The 24,673-nt window shown below is 41.9% G+C and overlaps 1 protein-coding gene across 5 annotated transcripts in view; it reads right to left on the bottom strand.

The window, feature by feature from the left end:
- ATP11B (ATPase phospholipid transporting 11B (putative)) overlaps positions 1-24,673 on the bottom strand; it is a 187,072-nt gene that overhangs the window by 62,388 nt on the left and 100,011 nt on the right. For all 5 annotated transcript variants that reach the window (XM_040349442.1, XM_040349439.1, XM_040349438.1 and 2 more), the window contains exons 16-22: positions 19,406-19,479; positions 18,546-18,649; positions 16,778-16,959; positions 12,146-12,349; positions 9,760-9,913; positions 9,566-9,668; positions 7,901-8,046 (exon numbers count right to left, since the gene is read on the bottom strand). In XM_040349442.1, the coding sequence (XP_040205376.1) occupies positions 7,901-8,046; positions 9,566-9,668; positions 9,760-9,913; positions 12,146-12,349; positions 16,778-16,959; positions 18,546-18,649; positions 19,406-19,479 (967 nt within the window). The remainder of the gene's footprint in view (positions 1-7,900; positions 8,047-9,565; positions 9,669-9,759; positions 9,914-12,145; positions 12,350-16,777; positions 16,960-18,545; positions 18,650-19,405; positions 19,480-24,673) is intronic.

Below are 24,673 nucleotides of genomic sequence, written 5' to 3'. Positions count from 1 at the left end.
GAGAGGCCTGTAATTGTCATCATAGGTGTCCCTCAACTATGAGACACAAAATGTGGAAAAAAATCCAGACAATCACATTGTCTGATTTGGAAAGAATTTATTTGCAAATTATGGTGGAAAGTAAGTATTTGGTCACCTACAAACAAGCAAGATTTCTGGCTCTCACAGACCTGTATCTTCTTCTTTAAGAGGCTCCTCTGTCCTCCACTCATTACCTGTATTAATGGCACCTGTTTGAACTTGTTATTGGTATAAAAAAGACAACCTCAAACAGTCACACTCCAAACTCCACTATAGTGAAGACCAAAGAGCTGTCGAAGGACACCAGAAACAAAATTGTAGACCTGCACCAGGCTGGGAAGATTGAATCTGCAATAGGCAAGCAGCTTGGTGTGAAGAAATCAATTGTGGGAGCAATAATTAGAAAATGGAAGACATACAAGACCACTGATAATCTCCCTCGATCTGGGGCTCCACGCAAGATCTCACCCCGTGGGGTCAAAATGATCAAAAGAACGATGAGCAAAAATCCCAGAACCACACGGGGGGACCTAGTGAATGACCTGCAGAGAGCTGGGACCAACGTAACAAAGGTTACCATCAGTAACACACTACGCTGCCAGGGACTCAGATCCTGCAGTGCCAGACGTGTCCCCCTGCTTAAGCCAGTACATGTCTAGGCCCGTCTGAGGTTTGCTAGAGAGCATTTGGATGATCCAGAAGAGGATTGGGAGAATGTCATATGGTCAGATGAAACCAAAGTATTACCGTTTGGTAGAAACACAACTTGTGTTTGGAGGAGAGAGAACGCTGAGTGCAACCAAAGAACACCATACCTACTGTGAAGCATGGGGGTGGCAACATCATGCTTTGGGGCTGTTTCTCTGCAAAGGGAACAGGACGACTGATTCGTGTACATGAAAAAAACGAATGGGGCCATGTATCGTGAGATTTTGCAAACCTCCTCCCATCAGCAAGGGCATTGAAGATGAAACGTGGCTAGGTCTTTCAGCATGACAATGATCCCAAACACACCGCCCGGGCAACGAAGGAGTGGCTTCGTAAGAAGCATTTCAAGGTCCTGGAGTGGCCTAGCCAGTCTCCAGATCTCAACCCCATAGTAAAACTTTTGAGGGAGTTGAAAGTCTGTGTTGCCCAGCGACAGCCCTAAAACATTCAATGCTCTAAAGGAGATCTGCATGGAGGAATGGGCCAACATACCTTGTGAAGTCTTACAGAAAACTTTTGATCTCTGTCATTGCCAACAAAGGATATATAACAAAGTATTGAGATGAACTTTTGATATTGACCAAGTACTTAATTTTCACCATACTTTACAAAAAAAATCTTTCCAAATCAGACAACGTGATTGTCTGAAATTGTTTCCACATTTTTACTCTCATAGTTGAGGTATACCTATGATGACAATTACAGGCCTCGCTCATCTTTTTAAGTGGGAGAACTTGCACAATTGGTGGCTGACTAAATAATTTTTTGCCCCACTGTGAGTGTGTGTATGTATGTATGTATGTATGTATGTATGTATGTATGTATGTATGTATGTATGTATGTATGTATATATATATATATATATATATGCATGCATGCATGTATGTATATATATATATATATATATATATATATATATATATATATATATATATATCTCCATCCAATGGTAATAAAAGTTTAACCCTAACAGTTAGAAGGGCTCCCTAGGTCACATTTAACCCCTTCAGCGCCCCCTTCACTGCCAGTGTCATTTTTACAGTAATCAGTGCATTTTTATAGCACCGATTGCTGTAAAAATTACAGTGGTCCCACAATGGTGTCAAAAGCGTCCGATGTGTCCGCCATAAAGTCGCAGTCACAATAAAAAAAAAACAAAAAAAAAAACGCTGATCGCCGCCATTACTAGTAAAAAAAAACAAAAAAATATTAATAAAAATGCCATAAAACTATCCCCTATGATGTAGATACTGTAGACTTTCACAGTGTCTACATTGCGATTTTTTTTTTACCAAATATATGTAGCAAAATACGTATCTGCCTAAACGGAGGACAAAAACATTTTTATATATTTTTTGGGGATATTTATTATAGCAAAAAATGTTGCATTTTTTTTAGGGCTGTGGAAATTAAAGATTAATTCCTCGATTAATCGTTCATTATTTTGATCGATCAAAAAAAATTTGATCGGTACTAGTGGTGCAACAGATCGTAAATGATCCGTGATCCGAACGCGTCACCATATGCGGACCGGCACACTACATGATCCGGAGCTCCGCTGCTGCCTCGGCCATAGGAAAAGCCGCGGCTTCGGCCTAGCTCTTGGAGCGGCGGCCATCTTGGTCCACCAGGTGGTGGCCTAGGTGAGCCTAGAGTGGCGCACCAACGACATCACCCGGCCGGAGCTGCTCGTGTTCAGCCGACTTCTCTGGTAAGACTAAGGAAGCACTAATCTTCCTATACAGTGGGGGGAGAGGTCTGTGGATATTACAGTGGGGGGAGAGGTCTGTGGATATTACAGTATGGGGGGGGGGGGGGCTGTGGGTATTACAGTGGGGGGGGGGGAGAGGTCTGTGGATATTACAGTGGGGGGGGAGAGGTCTGTGGATATTACAGTGGGGGGGGGGGAGGGATCTGTGGATATTACAGTGGGGGGGAGAGGTCTGTGGATATTACAGTGGGGGGGGGAGAGGTCTGTGGGTATTACAGTGGGGGGGGGGAAGAGGTCTGTGGATATTACAGTGGGGGGGGAGAGGTCTGTGGATATTACAGTGGGGGGGGGGAGAGGTCTGTGGATATTACAGTGGGGGGGGAGGTCTGTGGATATTACAGTGGGGGGGGGAGGGTCTGTGGATATTACAGTGGGGGGGGGAGAGGTCTGTGGATATTACAGTGGGGGGGAGAGGTCTGTGGATATTACAGTGGGGGGGAGAGGTCTGTGGATATTACAGTGGGGGGGGGAGAGGTCTGTGGATATTACAGTGGGGGGGGAGAGGTCTGTGGATATTACAGTGGGGGGGGAGAGGTCTGTGGATATTACAGTGGGGGGGAGAGGTCTGTGGATATTACAGTGGGGGGGAGAGGTCTGTGGATATTACAGTGGGGGGGAGAGGTCTGTGGATATTACAGTGGGGGGAGAGGTCTGTGGATATTACAGTGGGGGGGGAGAGGTCTGTGGATATTACAGTGGGGGGGAGAGGTCTGTGGATATTACAGTGGGGGGGAGAGGTCTGTGGATATTACAGTGGGGGGGGGAGAGGTCTGTGGATATTACAGTGGGGGGGGGAGAGGTCTGTGGATATTACAGTGGGGGGGAGAGGTCTGTGGATATTACAGTGGGGGGAGAGGTCTGTGGATATTAGAGTGGGGGAGAAGTCTGAATATTACAGTAAGGGGAGAGGTCTGTGGATATTACAGTGGGGGGGGGGGAGATGTCTGTGGATATTACAGTGGGGGAGAGGTCTGTGGATATTACAGTGGGGGAGAGGTCTGTGGATATTACAGTGGGGGGGGGGGAGAGGTCTGTGGATATTACAGTGGGGGGGGGGGAGAGGTCTGTGGATATTACAGTGGGGGGGGGGGAGAGGTCTGTGGATATTACAGTGGGGGGGGGGAGAGGTCTGTGGATATTACAGTGGGGGGGAGGTCTGTGGATATTACAGTGGGGGGGGGGAGAGGTCTGTGGATATTACAGTGGGGGGGAGAGGTCTGTGGATATTACAGTGGGGGGGAGAGGTCTGTGGATATTACAGTGGGGGGGGAGAGGTCTGTGGATATTACAGTGGGGGGGAGAGGTCTGTGGATATTACAGTGGGGGGAGAGGTCTGTGGATATTACAGTGGGGGGGGAGAGGTCTGTGGATATTACAGTGGGGGGGGAGAGGTCTGTGGATATTACAGTGGGGGGGAGAGGTCTGTGGATATTACAGTGGGGGGGGGAGAGGTCTGTGGATATTACAGTGGGGGGGGGAGAGGTCTGTGGATATTACAGTGGGGGGGGGGGAGAGGTCTGTGGATATTACAGTGGGGGGGGGGGAGAGGTCTGTGGATATTACAGTGAGGGGGGAGGTCTGTGGATATTACAGTGAGGGGGGGGGGAGATCTGGATATTACAGTGAGAGGTCTGTGGATATTACAGTGGGGGGAGAGGTCTGTGGATATTACAGTGGGGGAGAAGTCTGAATATTACAGTAAGGGGGAGATGTCTGTGGATATTACAGTGGAGGGGGGGAGAGGTCTGGATATTACAGTGGGGGGGGGGGAGATGTCTGTGGATATTACAGTGGGGGAGAGGTCTGTGGATATTACAGTAGGGGGAGAGGTCTGTGGATATTACAGTGGGGTTGAGGTCTGTGGATATTACAGTGGGGGGAGAGGTCTCTGGATATTACAGTGGGGGGAGAGGTCTGTGGATATTACAGTGGGGTTGAGAGGTCTGTGGATATTACAGTGGGGGGAGAGGTCTGTGGATATTACAGTGGGGTTGAGAGGTCTGTGGATATTACAGTGGGGGGAGAGGTCTGTGGATATTACAGTGGGGGGGAGAGGTCTGTGGATATTACAGTGGGGACTATATATGGTGGTGATCCGAAAAATGTATGTGCATTATAATTAATAAAAAATTAGTTGATTAATTAATAAAAAAATCGATTAATCGAACGCGAAAATTTTAATCAGCAACAGCCCTAATTTTTTTCAAAACTGTCGCTCTATTTTTGTTTATGGCACAAAAAATAAAAACTGCAGAGGTGATCAAATACCACCAAAAGAAAGCTCTATTTGTGAGGAAAAAATTACGTCAATTTTGTTTGGGAGCCACGCAATGACCGCGCAATTGTCAGTTAAAGCGACGCAGTGCCAAATCACAAAAAGTGGCCAGTCTTTGGCCAGCGAAATGGTCCAGGGCTGAAGTGGTTAATGACATCAGAGGTGCGTGTGCTTCCCTTCCCTTAATTCTTGGCATACTCTGTGTGCAGTCCATCTATTGACAGGGTGCCGTGAATTGGATTTCCTCTTCCAGCGGCATAGCTGTTAAATCGCGCACGACTGCAGAGTGTTTCAAAGCATCTTGGAACTCCCCATGTGATTGCTTGAAGTCACACAGGGAGTAAACCGTCTGTATCCTAGCATGGCAATCAGCTGCAGCAAAACAAACAGGCATGCATATACTCAGAACGGGCATTTACCCGTTAAGCACAAAAACACTGCAGCAGGTCAGCTATGAGTGGCAGTGCTCGGTTACCGCAGTAATGTCAGCTTGTGCATTCTCGAAATTACGGTGAAGGGAAACATGAGGGTTTACTTCCTCTTTAATTGTAAGGTCACATTCTCTGAGGTGAGGATAACACCACGGGGGGAACACAAGAGTGTTGGCACATTTAATATGTTTGGAGCACCATCACATGGATCCAATTTAATTAAGAAGCTTACAAAGGACACCGTTTGAAACAGTTGAAATTCATAGCACATATAAGTGCATGTATTGGGAAGAAATTTAGCTTCACTTTATTACCATTGGTTATATATATATATATATATATATATATATATATATATATATATATATATATATATATATATATTATTTATTGTATTGATTCAATCCACCGGATACATTTGAAAGTAAGATTCTAGCATGACACTCTTTTGCTTTGACCTTATTTTGCACATTTATATGGGACTGTGACAGTGTCAGCAGCTGATTACACATGACATTTTGTTCTTTCAATAATAGAAGTCATAGTGAAAATACACGTAAGCTCGCAAAGGCTTTACATTTATTAAGTTGTTAAACCTGTAGGCTAGGAGGTCTACATGTGAGGTCTCTCACCTGTTACAGGTCCTGGAACACCTCCTGCTGGCTGAGAAAATCCGTCTGCCAATTTCTACCCCTGGAAAGTACATGGCTGACAAGGCTGGAAGGCAAAATTCTGCCCAGGACAGGATATGATCTGCCTCTTTTTCTGAAGGGAGAATTCTGGTTCCTCCTTGACGATCAATATAAACCAACCCTGTGGTGTTGTCCGACTAAATCTGGATTGAATGACCCACCAGTAGAGTCCAAAACACCCAAAGAACAAGGATGTTGATTGGGAAGTAACTAAATCACAAAGACCCAACAGGCTTTGTCATGAGGATCCAAAAAAAGATAAAAAAAAAAGGACATGCATGGATCATTCGGCCAGTTTAGCAGGGACCAGCAAAATTTCAAGCTGTGTATGGGCACCCTCTGTTGTACAGATGTCGACTGATCAGACTCGAGGCAAAAGTGGAACGTCAAACGGGTCCTATACTTGAAAATTCAAATCTGAAGTTTCTCCTGTGGCCAGAGCCATGTCCTGGAATAGACCAGGATACTCCAAACGATTAATCAGTTCCAGAAATAATTTCGTAATTCATTCAAATTACGTCAATGTCTAAACGTTCATCATCAAACTGTGCGGAAAAGGCCACACAGTCCGTGTCTTCAATAGGAGACCATTTAGGTATCTCACAATGGGGGATACTCCATTGGGGGAAATCAAATGTGCAGCACGTGACACTTCATCCACCAGCAGATGTCACCAGTAGCATTAACCCCTTTCGTAACAAAACAGGAAATGAGGTGCTCAGCGACCTAATTGAGGTAGCTCCCAATGCTCAGCCTGACCACGCAGGTCTTCAGAGAAATGGAAACCAGTGAGGCATTGTCAGTAGCTTTGGATCTGGAACATACTGGGTGTTCCGAGTGCAGACATGGTAATTCAAAAGGCAAGCTGAGGTCAACCATGCTAAAGAGCTGCAAATCGAAGAGACAAGGCTCCAGCAATTTACAGAAGCGTTAATTGAAGAAAAATATCTAGGAAGGGGCTAGCAAAAAATAAGACGCTATTTGCACAGCTGAGCTGCAGAAAATACATACATTTCCTTAGGACTGAAGCTTGTTGGCAGCAGTAGGGGGATTATCCTAAACTGGTCTATTGTTTTTTTCAGTTTGCCAGTGTCCAATTCCCCTGTAGTCAGCAGTATAAATGAAGGTTAAAGACTTCCAATGTCCCTCAATGTACGAGAAAGAAATACCAGTGTACACAAAGGAGATTTTTAAGTAAGATGTTCATTTGCAGTTTTTCAAATGTGTGAGTGGGATCTCTCTAGGAATTAATAGTTAATCACTAAAGAGTGGCGGCAGAAAAACAGGTAATGTTCATTAAAAAAACAGGCTGTTCATCAAATTGTTGGTGAAGAGGAGTATTACCCCTTAAAGCGGTTCTCCACCCTAAAGTGGAGTCCCGCTGATCGGAACCCTCCCCCCCTCCGGTGTCACATTTGACACCTTTCAGGGGGGAGGGGGGTGCAGATACCTGTCTAAAGACAGGTATTTGCACCCACTTCCGGCCAGACGCTACGGGCAAAAGACGGGCATTCCGTCACATCCCGTCTGTCGCCCGTTGTGTGCTGGGAACACTCGGCTCCCAGCACACAGCGGGAGCCAATCGGCTGGCGCGGCGCGACTCGCGCATGCGCCGTAGGGAACCGGGCAGTGAAGCCGCAGCGCTTCACTTCCTGGTTCCCTGAGCGTGGATGGCGGGGGGAGCAGCAGAGAGACGAGCGATCGCTCGTGCTCTGCTACGATGGGCGCTGGACTCCAGGACAGGTAAGTGTCCTAATATTAAAAGTCAGCAGCTGCAGTATTTGTAGCTGCTGGCTTTTAATATTATTTTCCGTGGCACATCCGCTTTAACTAGCATTTTAACTGCATTCAGCTTTTGTCCAAAACCAAAATGGGCATAGTTTATTTTTGTCTTTAAATTAATAAAACACAGTAACATACTGTGTATGTGTATCAGAGTGTAGGTGCTATTCCAGTATACGAAAAAAAAAAAAAAAAAATTACAACTCATTCAATAACTTACCTTATAAAAAAAGTACTGTACAAGAGTAGCTACTCTAATATAGTAGTAATGACCATGCACCAAGAGCAGTTTTGAGAGGAATTTAAACCTCGCAATTGCATAGTCGCTGTTCCTTACAGCTTGTCTGCCCTCTTTTCCCATGATTCCTGTAAAGCCAGACGGTATACAAATTAAATCCAAATATTTGTCACAGTATATTAATAACAGAACATCATGCTTAAATAAGAGCCCTTTGATGGCTCAAAACTTAGCTTTTTGATATGAAGGATTTTATGATTTAACCCAGGGATCCTCAAACTACGGCCCTCCAGCTGATATACAACTACACATTCCATGAGGCATTTTAACACACTGACATTCACAGACATGACCAGGCATGATGGGAATTGTAGTTCCTGAACGACTGGAGGGCCATAGTTTGAAGACCCATGATTTAACTTGTTGCTGTCTGCTTGCACTTTAGAGCAACAGGGGTTGAGCTTTACAAGTCCTTTTTCAAGACTGTTATAGATTATATATATATATATATAGTGGGCCATGCATGAAAAATTAGCACATAAATACACCGGGTAAAACCAGTATTGAACACGTCACCATTTTTCTAGGTAAATCTATTTCTAAATGTGCTATTGACACGAGATCCATGCAATCCATATATACAAATAAATCAAAAAACAAATTCGTTGAGAAATTAAGTTATGTGTAATAAAATGAAATGGCACAGGGAAAAAACATTGAACACGCTAACTGAAATTTACTACAGCAAACCTTGGTTTGCGAGAATAATTTGTTCCAGAAACATGCTTGTAAGCCCAAAGCACTTGTATATCAAAGCATTTTTGTTACAGGGTATAATAGAGAAGAGAGGCATCTCTAAGTGTAGCAATTAGTTGCTAAATGTTGTACCTTCATTAAATGTAACCATATTGCTACACTTCGAGGCTCTTCTCTTCTTTTTTATACTCTTTTTATAGTTGTGACATGACGCTACTCCTATATCAAAACATCACTTGTATATTAAGGCAAAATTTATTAAAACATTTTGCTTGTCTTGCAAAACGCTCTCAAACCAAGTTACTCTCAAACCAAGGTTTTACTGTACTTCGTACAATATCCTTTCTTGGTAATGACCGCTTCAAGACACCTCCTGTATGGAGAAACTAGTCGCACGCATTGCTCAGGTGAGAGTTTTTATTTTCTTTCTTTGAAACCAATTGAGAGTTTCCTTGGCTTTGTGTTTGGGATCATTGTCTTGATGAAATGTCCACCCTTGTTGCATATTCATAATCCTGGTAGATGGCAGCAGATTTTAATCAAGAATGTCTTGGTACATTTTTCCATTCATCATTCCTTCACGGATATAAAGTTTGCCAGTACCGTATGCCCCACACCATGATGTTCCAACCTCCAAAACGTCACTGTTGGTATGGGGGTGCTTTTGGGGTGATGTGCAGTGCCATTGGACCTCCAAATATGGTGTGTATTAGGACACCCAGAGAGTTACATTTTGGTGTCATCTGACCAGACTATTCTCCCAGAAAAATGGTGACATGTTCAATACTTATTTTACACTCTGTATAGATTTATAAATGGAAGTGAAAATGTAGGTTAAGAGAACTCTGAAGACTAACCGCTTTTCTAGCACTACAAAGCTCATTATCTTACCTATGCCTACATGGGCTTCTTGGATCATGCTGACATCGTTCGCTCCATCACCAATGGCCAGGGTGATGGGTTTTTCTGGAGAGATTTTTATTAATCTGACCACCTGCAAATAATTAGCATAAGATAGTATTATATAAAATAATCTCTTCAGAGTTGAAAGAATTCAAGCTTTCCAGAATTTTCTGTCTTTGTACCTTTGCTTTCTGTAATGGTGCCATTCGACAGCACAGAACTGCAGTGCAGCTTTTACAGATGTCCATGAATAACTTTTCATGTTCCCTGAGTGCAAGTGAGAGGCTGGCACCATCCACAACCAGCCCATGCTGGATCACATGGTCATCTTTTAACCTAAGTTAAGCAAAAAGCTCCAAGTAAGAAAACCACAGATCACTTTGTTATTCCTGAAGAAAAATTACTGATATCAACATTATTTTCATGTGTGAAGTTTGTTTTAATGACATGCCATTACTATCCACGAATTGCAAAGCAACAGGTTCATTCTAAGTGTTGCCTCCCCAGCAGCATAAACTTACCGACACACAGCTATGGACTTTCCAATGACAGTGGTGACTGGCTCAGTGCTGTCAAATGGCTGAATTGCACGCATCTGATGCTGAACAGAGTGGTGGTATAGGCGAGTATGAGCTGCTAGGGTTGGGAAGGATAAAGTATACTAGCTTTGCCCTGTTTTGCTTTAAAGCAGTTACTTTCTATTTTTCAAAGCAAGTCTGTGGGATAAATTGAAATATTTGTAATCCTGCAATCTAGTTCCGATCCAGATTATTAGGGAATGTCCTTATGAATACAATTTAAGTTTCTTATTACAATGACAGGAGCAGGAGAGATTCCCCCAGCAGCAAATTTCTTTCCTGCAACCCGTGGTTTGCAGCGGTGTGTGTGCGCGGTGACGCTATCATGTTGCATATGCAATGATGCCGCTGTACAAGCGAGCACGCTATGGTGGACATTTTACGCTCAATTGGAACACATAGTGACAGACCTTACTCTCAACAGCCTCTGAAGCAGCCAGGTGTGACTGGCAAAGCCGAACAGGATTATGCCAGAGTCTCACCTCCTCATCGTGACCAACCAGTGACCTGTATGCGATGGGATTGCTCTAGGATGGATGTTATATCCACTGGCTCTGAGACCACTACAGACAACAGGATCTGATAAGTATCACTGTTCAAGTAGATCTCTATCGAGCCATCAACACCCATATAAAGAACTACAACAGAGCTTCCCATGCATGGTCCTTTGAGGATCACCAAGTTATTTTGTCTCCATCAGATGGCAACTAATTAGTGGGGAAATATACTCATATACATGTTTATGGTCACTGGCGGTATATATTATAATAAGAGTGAAGTGGATGCCTGTGCCTTTTATCAGTACGAGTGAGATTGTGTGTTACCATTTTATAGGATTTTGGTTTTATTTCTATATACGTCTGATATAATAAACTTATTTCTAGTCAGTCTAGTAAGTTGAAGTTATTTTATATTAAGATTTTTTGCTAATTAAATTTAAGAGGTGGTTGAGAAAAATCAGGTTTTTATTCTAAGATATTGCATTAGGTTTCTTTACCGATAGCTCCCATCCTCTCTATATATTATCTACTTGCTTACTGGGCACTTAAACCACCCTCTTGCCCAGGCCAATTTTAAGCTTTCAGCGCTGTCACACTTTGAATGACAATTGCATGGTCATGCTACATTGTACCCAAATTAAATTTTTATAATTTTTTCACAAATAGAGCTCTTTTTTTTTAATGGTATTTAAATCACTGCTGGGGATTTTAATTTTTTGCTAAACAAAAAAAAAAAAAGACGGAAAATTATGGGGAAAGAAAAAACATTTCAGTTTGTTATAAAATTTTGCAAACAGGTAGTTTTTCTCCTTCATTTATATGCGCTGATGAGGCTGCACTGGTGGGCACTAATAGGCTGCACTGGTGGGCACAGATAAGGCGGTACTGATGGCCACTGATATGGTGGCACTGATGGGCATCACTGTTGATGAGGCACTGGTAGGCGGCACTGTCGTGCACTCCCGGCAAAGTAAGTCCGCGCTGTAGCCATAATTCGGGTATAGCGCGGATCTGAAGGGGTTAAATAAGATACTAATTTATGAATTTTTTATTTTCCTTCTTTTGTTTTACGATTAGGGACAGTATATTGAGGGTCCACTTCTTGAGTGTATTTTATTTACCTTTACTTTCCTTCAGGAAGTGAGAAGAAATCTTAGCTGTCAATAGCACATTAGCTCCCACTCCTGCCCTGCAAACTAACATTTTGGATTCATTATCTTTTACATTCCTGCATGCTTATTAAGACAAATCGAGAAAATAAAAACGCCACAGCAGTGGCGTTGACAAAAAAAAACCTGACAGGGGGTTTTATTTTTCCAAACTCCTTCAACACAAAGTTTCTGCATAAGTTAGATTGTGGGCTATATTTGTATTCAGGGGATCAAACAATGATACCAATCTGAAAGAGCCCTTTTAACTTTATTGTATAAAAACTACAGCTTCATAAGCCTCAATCTTGCTCACGATCACAGCGCACTTTGTTAACTTACCGCCTGGCAAGCTGTCGTAGCTGCTCCGCACACTCGCGGTCTGACTTTTGCTGTACAAGTTCAAGAATATTCATTGTTCTATGAAAATGTCCACAGGATAAGCTTACACTAACAGCTGTCTCATGTTTGTCTCCTGTTAGCACCCACACTTTTATCCCTGCAAGTCGGAGAGCTTCAATTGTTTCCTGGACTTTGTCCTGGAGCCTAAAAAACACAATACAGAAAGTGAATACATTTCTTAAGATGGTTACATATGAATAATAAAAACCCCAAAAAATTATATCTTTACTGCCAGCCTTTAATAGAAATGTATCACCTAAATGTAACTACTGGTACAGTTATATCATGCAATCTGATGCATGCAAATGCACTGTGCTTGTGACCTGCATTTGGAAAGTAGTTAACCTAACCGACATTCAATGCAGATCGCAATTGCGGTCTATTTTGTCGTATGGATGGCAGGGTTCTCACACCGAGTTCTAGTGTGAACCGAGCCCATTTCTTGATGTAGTTTGTAAAAGGAGCAACCATGTTTGCTTATTCGGGCTTGTTTAGGTGAACAATCTGGGGTGGCTGTTGGCAAAAAAAAACAGCGACTTACACAGTATGCGGCCAGCAGCCTGTACATTTAATGATATGCCTCGTCACTGCACACAAACCACAGCAGTTAGCATCTAGGGGTGATGTTTCTGGCCACACACAAGCTGGCCGCAGCTTGTATGCTCCCATAGGCACCTCTGAAAGCAAAAGCCTGTCTATTCCAGATCGCCTGTCCCAATGAGCCCTGATTCAGACTCTGGATCCTACACAATGGTTGTGCTTTACTATTCATAGTGCAAGTATATGAGTTGGCCAATTGACAAAACAATGCACTCCACATGTGGTTGTTTTTTATTTTCCTCTCTGCAGGTAAGATCAGCGAGAGCAAAAAAAAAAAAAAGCCTCCTCTAGTGGTTAATCTATAAAACTCTACATCATTCATATGCAAGAGAAAGTAATTTAAAATGTCACATAAAATGAAGATAAACCAAGTAATAGCATTTCAAAATATACTCACAGCATACACAAATTTTACCTGTTAATCATGAAATGCATCCAAACAGCAATCCATGGTGGTTAAAAAACAAAACTTGTCTACAGGCTCTCAAAATCTACTGTAAATGGTGGTGGAGAAAAGGGGGGGTGGGCTAGGAAGAGTGGAGGATGAACATTTTACCCAACCCAATTTTCTCAAAGCAAAACCTGAGCTTGGAACACATTGCCAACACTATTTACAAATGATTAGTAAATAGATCAGTTTTTTTTTTAATACCGTACAAATTGTCATTCTTTTTCTCAATGGTATATGTGTATACGTATGTCCTCAGAAGCCGATATTTGATTACAAATCGGAATGCAGTGAATGTCTAAACACCTGTGTCACATTGTGGGTTTATGTGAAATCTCCATTAATAGCTGTAAAATATTGTAATTATGAATATACCCTATATTTACATTTAGCTTGCATCTGTGTAAGGTGGGCAATATGGCACAGAAGTGCCTGGTAGAGTAGACATTGCGGAGCCGAGACTTGTATATACAAACCATGGAGATACAATTCCATTGTTTTACACCCACTCCCTTCATAGGATCCCATGCTGGGATATGCAATGTAGGGAGGCCAAAACCTAACTTCCTGGGAAGAATCAATTAAATCTCTTGCCCAGAATAGTCACCAGGCTTTGCATGAAAGGGGGCTGACTTATGTAGTAAGCCCTCCAATCATGAGCCCAGCTAGGCCAACCAATGGGACATCAGCAGCCAGGGATATACACAGCGGAGATGGGAGGAAAAACTCTCTTGATGGAACGCCAGCCGGCAGGATGGTACTAAAGGGTATTTATTGGAAAAGGTCCGTTGTCATCGGTTAACCGATCAAGCTGACTGATGGTCTGATGTGCCTACACACCATCAGTTAAAAAACCGATCGAGTCCAACGCGGTGATGTAAAACACAACGACGTGCAGAAAAAAACCGAAGTTCAATGCTTCCAAGCATGCGTCGACTTGATTCTGATCATGCGCGGGTTTTTAACCAGTGCTTTTGCATACTAACGGTCGGTTTTGACCCATCGGTTAGGCGTCCATCGGTTCAATTTTAAAGCAAGTTCTCTTTTTTTGACCGATGGGGCCCACACACCATCGGTTTGGACCGATGAAACGGTACTTCAGTCCGTTTTCGACCGAACGTGTGTACGCGGCCTTACATGTAACTGGATATGTGTGTACATTAATGTTTTAAAGGAATATACTCTGTATTCCTTCATGTAAATATTTGTATTTTGACCTACTATTTCCTTCTTCTTTAAGACTATAGATATTTTCTGTGTATTAGATAGACTTTTTTAACAATACATAATAAATGTTACTATGTTAACGCTTCCACCTCTGGCCAAAAGAACTCTCATTTAACCCACAGCATATCTTTGTAATATTAAATCTTAAATATAGATTTTAAAGGTTAAAAGCTGTGTGAATATCTCCATTGAAAACCATGCAGCTGCATTCAGATCCGTAAATAAAAAATATTTATAATTGTGTTTTTCTTTCTTTTTTTTTTTACAGCTGTGTGAATATAGCCTTAGTGCCAGACAATACATCTACTTGTGGTTTTGTACAATCGACTACAAGAGGCTGCTATGTTTCTTACCACAGTTATACTCCCTTAGGATCACTTATTAAGTTAATAGCGTATAAACAAAGAGCAAGCTAAAGGCAGCGTTATCTCCGTTTATTGTTGACTTGAAATAGAGCAGAGTACTGGAGGCCTTGCAGTTTGTCCTATATAGTGATATATCGCATGAACTGCAGTATTACCAATACTTGAACACTTCTTTACATTTTGTACTGACAAAACAACCATGTTGTTTTAACCCATACAGTGGGTATACAAAAGAATCACCCCCCTTTAAAGTGGTTGTAAACTCTCAGATTAATATTACCTATAATAAGGCTTACTTATAGGCACTGAAAATATCTCCTACTATATAGGCACCCATGCCGTTCCTTCAGAGCCCTGTGCTGTGACCGGCAGCACCCGCACATGACATCACGCAGCTTCGGCCATTTATACAGCCGGAGTTCGCAGACCCAGAAGGAAGACGGGAGGTGACAACGCTTTGGTGGAGGGCTTCCTTTGCAGGCAAGTTTTACATAATGTGCTAGTATGCGATGCATACTAGCACATTGTGCCTTTACTCTGCAGGTCATAAGGGAAAAAAATTCCTACTATTTAACCACTTGCCGATTAGCTACTGTACATATACTGTGGCAGGTCGGCTCTATTGCACAAAACGACGTACCTGTACGTCATTTCATGCAACAGATAGTGTGGGAGCGGGACAAGTGGACTCGATGTCCACCCGCCACCGATCCCAGAACTGGGATCTGCCTATGTAAACAAGGCGGATCCCTGTTCTGACAGGGCACAAAAAGGAGATCTGCTGTTTCTAGTGATCAGAAACAGCGATCTCTGTTGTGCCAGTGAGCCCATCCCCACACAGTTAGAACACACCCAGGAACACAGTTACCGCCTTGATCCTCCCAAGTGTTAACCTCCTCCCTGACAGTGTCATTTATACATTGATAAGTGCATTTTTTTATCACTGTAATGTCAATGGTCCCAGATTAGTCCGCCGCATTGTCACAGCCCTGCTAAAAATTGTCTATAAATCTATCCCCTATATTGTAGACGCAATAACTTTTGCGCAAACCAATCAATATACGCCTATTGCAATATATTTTTACCAAAAATATGTAGAAGCATACATATTGGCCTAAACTGATAAATAATTTAGTTGTTTATATTTTTTGGGGATATATATCATAACAGAAAGCAAAAAATATATATTTTTTTTTAAATTGTCATTTGAGAAAGGTATACCGTTGCCCTGGTCGAGCTCTCACTCTGCCAACATACAGTTTGTCATTTTTCTGCCTTCACTTTCTAACGGTTACAAAGTTGAGGAAGAGAAGTTCCAAACTGTTGGATGAGTGGGAGCTCAACCAGGGCAACAGTAATGTAAAGGGCCGTGAATGAGGAAGGCTCCTTCCCAAGTCTCCCCTACCATGCAGCACAACTCACCCCCCAGTAGAGATGCCAAATGAGAATTAAAAGTGACTGCCACTTATATTTATGCTTGAATCGCATTTGACAGGAGACGATATGTTGCCTCACCACCACCTGTTTTAAAACCCTAAATGCCACACCACAACAACTACATGTAATTGTGGGGAGGTTGCAGTGGGACTCCATTCACTTAAATGGGTAGCGTGCAGGGGGGGGGGGGGGGGGGTATTGCCCACCGAATGCAACAGAGGGTATAATTATTGCCGTGGCCATGAAGCAACGCATCGCACCCACGGCATTAGTAAAATATCATCCTCTGCTGGTAATGGGTGAGCAGTTGGGGGGTGTCAAAGATGTGGCCCCCAACCATGTGTTTATACCTCCAACCTCACATGTGAGCGAGCCCTTAGACTGGAGTGTCTTAAAACTGGAGATACTTTTTTTAAAGGGTGCCATGATTGAAAAAAGGTTGAGAGACACAGGCCTAAACTGCTATGGCTGTAAAGAGGAATGTAATGATCTCACTTGTCTTCAACACCAGTTGCTCCCAGCAGCTCCAGGTCTCTCTCAATGAGATCGAATACATCAGTCAGGCGCTCCTCTCTGTGCTGTAGTGCAGTACGAGCTTCATGAAGCTGCTGATCAATATCTTGGTATTCTTCTGCTGTGAACCTCCTGCAGGCTACACATAATGTCCGCAGTCCTTTCTGGTTCAGCAAAAGACATGTATTTAAAGCAACATTAAGACTAAACATTTAAAACTAACCAAGTGTGCACATTATAATAGAGCAATAGCAAGTAATTCCATAAATCCCACTAACTGTTACAGTATACTAAAGTGAATCTGACCCAACCTTAAAAGCTGAACACTAGACAGACATATTGGTCACAAATTATTGCAGCTCTAGATTACACTGCAATATGTATTTTATTAAAGTGTTACTAAACCCAGGACCCTGCATTCATTATATCTGGTCTCCCACAGTACAAAGAACATGGAAATGCAATTATTTTAAGAAAATATAAACTGCTTAATACCTTTTTTTTTTGTCAGCAGTTGGAGCAGTCTTATGACTTCTATGAGTGTCTGGTTAAAGCTTGTAGGAGGAGTTTTCATTCTCCCATGATTGAGGAATGAGAATGCAGGATCCCTGACCCTCTGTCTGGACTGTGCCGGTCACATGCACTCTCCCAAAAATAAAACTCTCTTTCTAGCAATACATACCAAACTGAGCATGTCCCCTGGCTCTGTAAATATCAGGTTATATTTTGGAGTCAGTGGAAGGAGATGAGTCAGGAACGAACAGCCTTTTTACACGCCATTAACCCCTTGGGTCTCACACTGAGTATAACATGCATGCTTTAATGCATATACACATGGATTTTACTGCTGTCGGGTTAGTAACACTTTAAACGCAAGCAATGTCAACAGCCTTACCTGTACAAGTACTCGTGCAACTGCTCGGTATCGGCACCAATACTAGTATCAGTGCAACCCTACCAGCAAGTATTACAACTCAGGTCTCCTGCCTTGCCAGATAGGGCTGTGCCGCAGGACTGTGTATTCTTAGGACTTGTAAGGTAGAAATACAATTACTTTGGCAGGTAAAAATGGCTCCATTATATGCATTTCATCTGTGTATTTTACCAATTGTCTGGAATTTTGCTTCAATTTGCTTCAAAAGCAGCTTAAAGGGGAGTTCCAGCCTTTTTTTATATTTATTAAAAGTCAGCAGCTACAAAACGCATAGCTGCTGGCTTTTAATAAACATACACTTACCTGATACACTGTCCAGCGACACTCCGCTCCTCTCCCCCCCTCTCCGCTGGCGCCTCCATCCTAACTGTGGGCACCTGGCCGTGACAGCTTACGACTTCACGGCTGGGCACTCACTGCGCATGCGCAGTGAGTATGGCATGTAAGGGGGCGAGGAGTGGTTTCAGCGGAAGTTCCACTTTTGGGTGGAACTCCGCTTTAAGTGCATATTTTGGCGCTTGCGTGTACCTGTGTCGGTTTTAAAAGCATTTTTTTGGGGTCTCCTAGACCCAGACACCCTTCAATTATGTGTATGTTAAGCTTTTGTAAAAATAAAAAATAAAAAAATAAACATTCCCAATATGTACAAATTTGCAGTATCTGAAACCACTTTATGGATTTCATAAACAACGTTATATTTTGTTATTAACAAAGGGTTATTATTTTTGAACGTTAACTGTAGATCAATTTAGTTTTGTAAATGACATCTTTAATTTTGTGCATTTAAAAATAATCTAGACCAAAAACAGAACTTACCAAAGCAAACTCATCTACGTGCAGTCTTGTTCTCTCTATCTCCCCACTTTTGGCATTTGGAAGAATAGCAGACTCTGCCCCTTTGGTAAAAAGAATTTTGTCCCCTAAACAAAACAAAACAAAACAAAAAAGCATTCAGTGGTTCTGTTTTACACAAAATGTGAACATGTCAATAGTGTGAAATCACATGCAAGTCTGAAAGCTTAGATATAGTAAGAAAGTGTGCATCCACTAGTGAACAAATATATAGTAATCAAAAATAAACCACAAATCAATAGATTGCCGTAAAATGCTAATAAAATTATATGATAACATAAAGCCCATAAGGGCTCCAGGAAGTGCAAGCTGAAAAAAAGACAATTTATCCATCCAATGCTCTTGTTCATAAAGTGATAAATCACTGCCGCTTACCAGAACCGTTGGCTCTGGATTTCCACTTATCCGGATAGCCCGCTGTATTGGAAAGGGATCCTTCCCCTGGAGGAATCCTAGGCGGAGATTATCCCTGCTGGAAGGCTTTTTTTTTAGCGCATTTGATCTCTATAATCCGAGATTCAAAAGCTCTGGTAAGCGGCACTGATTTATCACTTTATGAACGAGAGCACCGGAATATATTTTTTTCACCTTGTACTCCATGGAGCCCTTATGAGCTTTGTGTTATTCATTTGAACATTATTAGCATTTTATGGCAATCTATTGATTTATGATCACTATATATTTTTTCACTAGTGGATGTGCGCTCTTTCTATATCTATACATTTTAAGATGAGTATTCAAGCAGCAGCACCTCCCTTACCCATTTATATTTTTTTGGGTTAGCGCAGATATTTATATTTACACATACAACTCTAGAACCTTACCAGAGGGACTCTGTACAATGACACTCATGCGTCGACGATTTGCATCAAACTCCAGAACATGAAGAAGCTTGTACCTGGATTTAAAAAAAATGGAGACCAGTTACATGTCCATTGTATATCATGTAAAAATAAAAAAAATAAAGGGGATTTACAGCAGATTTATTTTTTCAATACAGTTCCTAAAGTGGAACTATATGTGAAAAAAAATGGGCGAACAGGCAGGATTTTTAATGCAGAAGAGGCATTTTTTGTCTCTTCTGCATTTACAGTTGTGCTCATCAGTTTACATACCCTGGTAGAATTTATGATTTCTTAGAGAATATGACCTTTCTTTCACTCATGGTTAGTGTTTGGCTGAAGCCATTTATTATCAATCAACTGTGTTTACTCTTTAAATCATAATCCCAACAGAAACCACCCAAAATGACCCTGATCAAAAGTTTACATACCCTGGTGGTTTTGGCCTGATAACACACAAGTTGACAAAAAAGGGTTTGAGTGGCTATGAAAGGATGAATGCAGTATGTTATTAAAAAATACTGGAGGAACATTTGCATTCATCAGCCGGAAAGCTGCGCATGGGACATACTTGGACATTCCAACATGACAAAACACAAGGCCAAGTTGACCAGTCATTGGCTACAGCAGAATAAAGTGAAGGTTCTGGAGTGGCCATCTCAGTCTCCTGACCTCAATATCATTGAGCCACTCTGGGGAGATATCAAAACGTGCAATTCATGCAAGACAGTGAGCTTCATCCACAAATATCACAAAAGACTTCAAGCTGTCATTGATGTTAAAGGGGGCAATACATGGTATTAGGAACTGGGGTATGTAAACTTTTGATCAGGGTCATTTGGATAGTTTCTGTTGTGATTATGATTTAAAAAGAGTAAATACAGTTGCTTGTTAATAAATGGCTTCAGCCAAACACTAACCATGAGTGAAAGAAACGTTTTTGTCTTATTAATATTCTCTGATAAATGGCCAAGAAATCAAATTCTGTCAGGGTATGTGTAAACTTATGAGCACAACTGTAGGTAGGGTTTGCCCTTTAAACCCGAACATATATGAATTACACAGGTTCTGTGGGTTAATTAAACCACTTGAGCTAATCTACATTAAAATTAGCCTCAGAACCTGTGTAATTCATATGTGTTCGGGTTTAGAGGGATTAGATGGCAACCCAATACATAGGAGAGAGTGGACAGAACACTCAGCTGTCAAACCCCATTCACAACTCTGCATAACGGGAACCCGAATTCCCACATGCATGTTTTTTTGCGAGGGGTTTTGGAGTATTTTCACTTATCACACATATGGCAGCCCATCCACCTGATGGGCTGTCCTACACACAGCAATCGCACCAAAAAGCTTCAGAACTTTTGAGCTTGGTGCATTTTTTACTGCGATTTTTGGTGCAGCGCAATTCTGAAATGGGAGGAAACGCACAGATGTGAACAGATGTGAATGGAGCCTCATTGTTGCACCAATTTCACATTTAGGCCCCATTCACATCTAGCCTAGTAGGAGCGAACGTTTTGTGTCTCTTTTTCTGTGACATGCATAGGGCAGGCGTTGCTTTCAATTGGCTGCACTACATGTGGTTAATGGGAAATTTTGGCGTTTTGCAAGTTGTGCTCAGTTTACTTTTTGAAGCATTTGTCCCTCGTTTTTTCACATGACAAAATGTGGGTTTGCATCTGTGTTTGGTGTGTCATTAATTAATGGCACTGAAAGAGCAAATAGTAATTTTAGAGTATATATATGGTCATACACTACACAATCTGATTGTATATTGTGTATTTAGTGAGAAGGGTGATCACCGATTAATCGTTTCATTTAAAAACGTGCACCTAGCAATGGGTGGGTGGATGATGCAGGGTGTGTGCTAATGAGATCAGCTGGTCAACTCCTTCCTGTGTCATGACCTACAGTCTGATCAGGAAGAAGACATTACTAATGAAAACCTCTGGAAACGTGTATTAGGACAAGAAAAGTAAGTGACTGTAGATTTAATGGAAAGCTTGCAAAAAAAGTGCATAAGTGTACAAAGGTGAACTTACCCGTTAATGCATTCTATGCATCAAGATAAAAAAACCTTGTGTGTGTAGCAACCTCCCCAGCAACCCCCTAATTACCTACCTGAGCCCCTCCTCTCTTCAGCAATGTCCACGATACCCTCAGCCATCCAGGACACTCCTCTTGATTGGCTGAGACAGAGCAGCGGCACCATTGGGTCCTGCGGCTGTCAAAGTCAGCCAGCCAATCAGGGGGGAGAGAGGGGACGGGGCCAGGTCGGGGCTCTGTGTCTGAATGGATACACAGAGCTCTGACTTGGTTTGGGTGCCCCCCTGTAGCAAGCTGCTGGCTGAGGGGCACACAAAAGAGGGAGAGGCCAGGAGCAGCAAAGAGGAACCCTGGGATTTTGAGACTAAGCCAAATTGCAGCCTCCGGAAAGAAGTAACAGAAGCAATGCTGGAGGCAATTTACAGAACACACTAATTTTGGTAGAATTATTATTAATGTGGAATGTATGTTCCTTGCTAAAGAACATTAAAATGATTGTAAAGGTGTTTTTTTTTTCTTCTTTAAAATAACAAGCACAATAAGGGCCAATTCAGACATTAGGGGCATCAGAGCAAAGGGAAGGGAACATAAAGTGGCTGCATTTTAGGGCGGCAACCAACGATTATTTTGCGCAATTTTTTTCCCAATTTGTTGGGCAGATAAAAAAACACAAATTGCCACAAAAACGCATTACATACTTTTCTGCAGCTTCTCCATTGAAGTATATTGAACAACAAAAAAAAAAATAGCACCTGCAAATAGGCAGCAGCTGAAAAAAAAATCATGGATGTGAACGTGTCCCATAGGAAACCATGTTAATGAACTGTAGTGTTTCTGCAAAAAGCACCAAAAAACACACAGGTGTGACCCCGGCCTGAGACGTTTAGTAACATAATGGGGGTTACAAAAATTAAAATTAGTACAAAAAGAGCAAATAATTGCTACTGTAAGGGGTTAATTTTTTACTGTTCAACAGTGAAAGTAATATTTACAGTAGCAATTTGCTCTTTTTGTACTATAAAGGGCCAATTTTTGTTTTTTTTAACCCCATTAGGTTACTGGCCGATTATTTTTTTGTTGTTTGCGATGTGTCTTATGCATCTTTATATAATAATAAAAAAATAAAAACTGTAGTTAGCAGTTTGCCTCTAGTTCCACGTTATAAGGAAATTCACGTGTGAATCTAAAGTACAGAGTATGACAGCACCGATTTATGCATATTCTAGATAAACGTGTTTTAAAGTAAATGCACATTACATCAACTAGAAAAATGTAACTAACCTGCTATCCAATAAAACTAGCAACATAAAATGTCAATAGGTGAACCAAAACTGTACCAAGGCAAATTACTCTATGGAGACGTGTTACAGGACACATGTGCTTTGTAATGCACCAGTATACAGCGTCTTTAACCACTTAAGACCCGGACCTTTATGCAGCTAAAGGACCCAGGGTGTTTTTACAATTTGGCACTGCGCTGCTTTAACTGGTAATTGTGCGGTCATGCAATGTTGTACCGAAACAAAATTTGCGTCCTTTTCTTCCCACAAATAGAGCTTTCTTTTGATGGTAATTGATTGCCTCTGCAATTTTTATTTTTTGCGATATAAATGGAAAAAGACTGAAAATTTTGGGGAAAAAAAATGATATTTTCTACTTTTTGTTATTAATAAAAAATTTGAATAAACTAAATTTTAGTCAAACATTTAGGCCAAAATGTATTCAGCCACATGTCTTTAGTTAAAAAAAAAAAAAAAAAAAAAAAAAAAAAAAAAAAAAAAAAAACCCAAAAAGCGTATATTTATTGGTTTTCGCAAAAGTTATAGCGTCTACAAACTAGGGTACATTTTCTGGAATTTACACAGCTTTTAATTTATGACTGCCTATCTCATTTCTTGAGGTGCTAAAACGGCAGGGCAGTACAAAACCCCCCCCCAAATGACCCCATTTTGGAAAGTAAACACAAGGAAATTGCTGAGAGGCATGTTGAGTCCATTGAATATATATATATATTTTTTTGTCCCAAGTGATTGAATAATGACAAAAAAAAAAGTTGTCACTAAATGATATATTGTTCACACATGCCATGGTTAGATGTGGAATTACACCCCAAAATACATTCTGCTGCTTCTCCCGAGTACGGGGATACCACACGTGTGGGACTTTTTGGGAGCCTAGCCGCGTACGGGACTCCGAAAACCAAGCACCGCCTTCAAGATTTCTAAGGGCATACATTTTTGATTTCACTCCTCACTACCTATAACAGTTTTGAAGCCCATAAAATGCCAAGATGGCACACAACACCCCCAAATGACCCCATTTTGGAAAGAAGACACCCCAAGCTATTTGCTGAGAGGCTGTCATGCTAATAAACGTGTAGGCCTCTTCACACTAGTGTACATTTGCTTTGCCATTTTGGGCTCTAAATTTAGTGGTACACTAGTGATGATTCACAGGTAAAAAAAAGCACCCGACTGTCAGCAAACGTAGAATCGCAGGGATCAGGCCTGTCTCTGCGAACGCTGCAGTTATGTGTGTTGTGTAAATGACAGTGATCGATACTGCACTTGGGTGGGCTGGGCGGAGGGGCAAAACGCAGGTGCTAGCGGGTATCTGGGCTGATTCCGCCAACAATGCGTTTTTGGGTACCCTAAACTGCTGGATACGCTAGTATAGATCTGATCAGATCAGGTATCGATCCGTTCAGATACTATACCACTAAGGGGGGTGTATGCTTTGCGCATGGGTGTAAGCGTTACTGGCACTAACCTAACGCTGCCTGGGGCGACGCAGACCCTGATTGACGCTAAAATTTTATTGATATCACCCGCCGGGCGATCAGGGGGTTAAACCTTTATTGGGTTATATACGGCGGATGCCCTGATGCTATAAACAGCAAACTACCTAACCAGCGTCAACCGCAACACTTATACGGTGATCACTGGTGAAAGGGTTAACTAGGAGGCAATCAAGGGGTTAAAACCTTTGTTGGGTAATATATGGGGGTACCTGACGCTTTATAAAAACCTGGCGGCGAACCTAAATAACTAACTGGCTAACCAGCGTCACCAGTGACACTTATACGGTGATCACTGGTGAAAGGGTTAACTCTAGGGGCAATCAGGGGTTAAAACCTTTATTTTAAAAAAAACTGGGGGTACCCAACGCTATAAAAACCTGGCGGCGAACCTCAAAAAA

Source organism: Rana temporaria, chromosome 4 (assembly GCF_905171775.1).
Source record: "Rana temporaria chromosome 4, aRanTem1.1, whole genome shotgun sequence".
Taxonomy (NCBI): domain Eukaryota; kingdom Metazoa; phylum Chordata; class Amphibia; order Anura; family Ranidae; genus Rana; species Rana temporaria.
The sequence above is the reverse complement of the archived record's forward strand: the minus strand, read 5'-3'. Positions and strand labels throughout refer to the sequence as shown.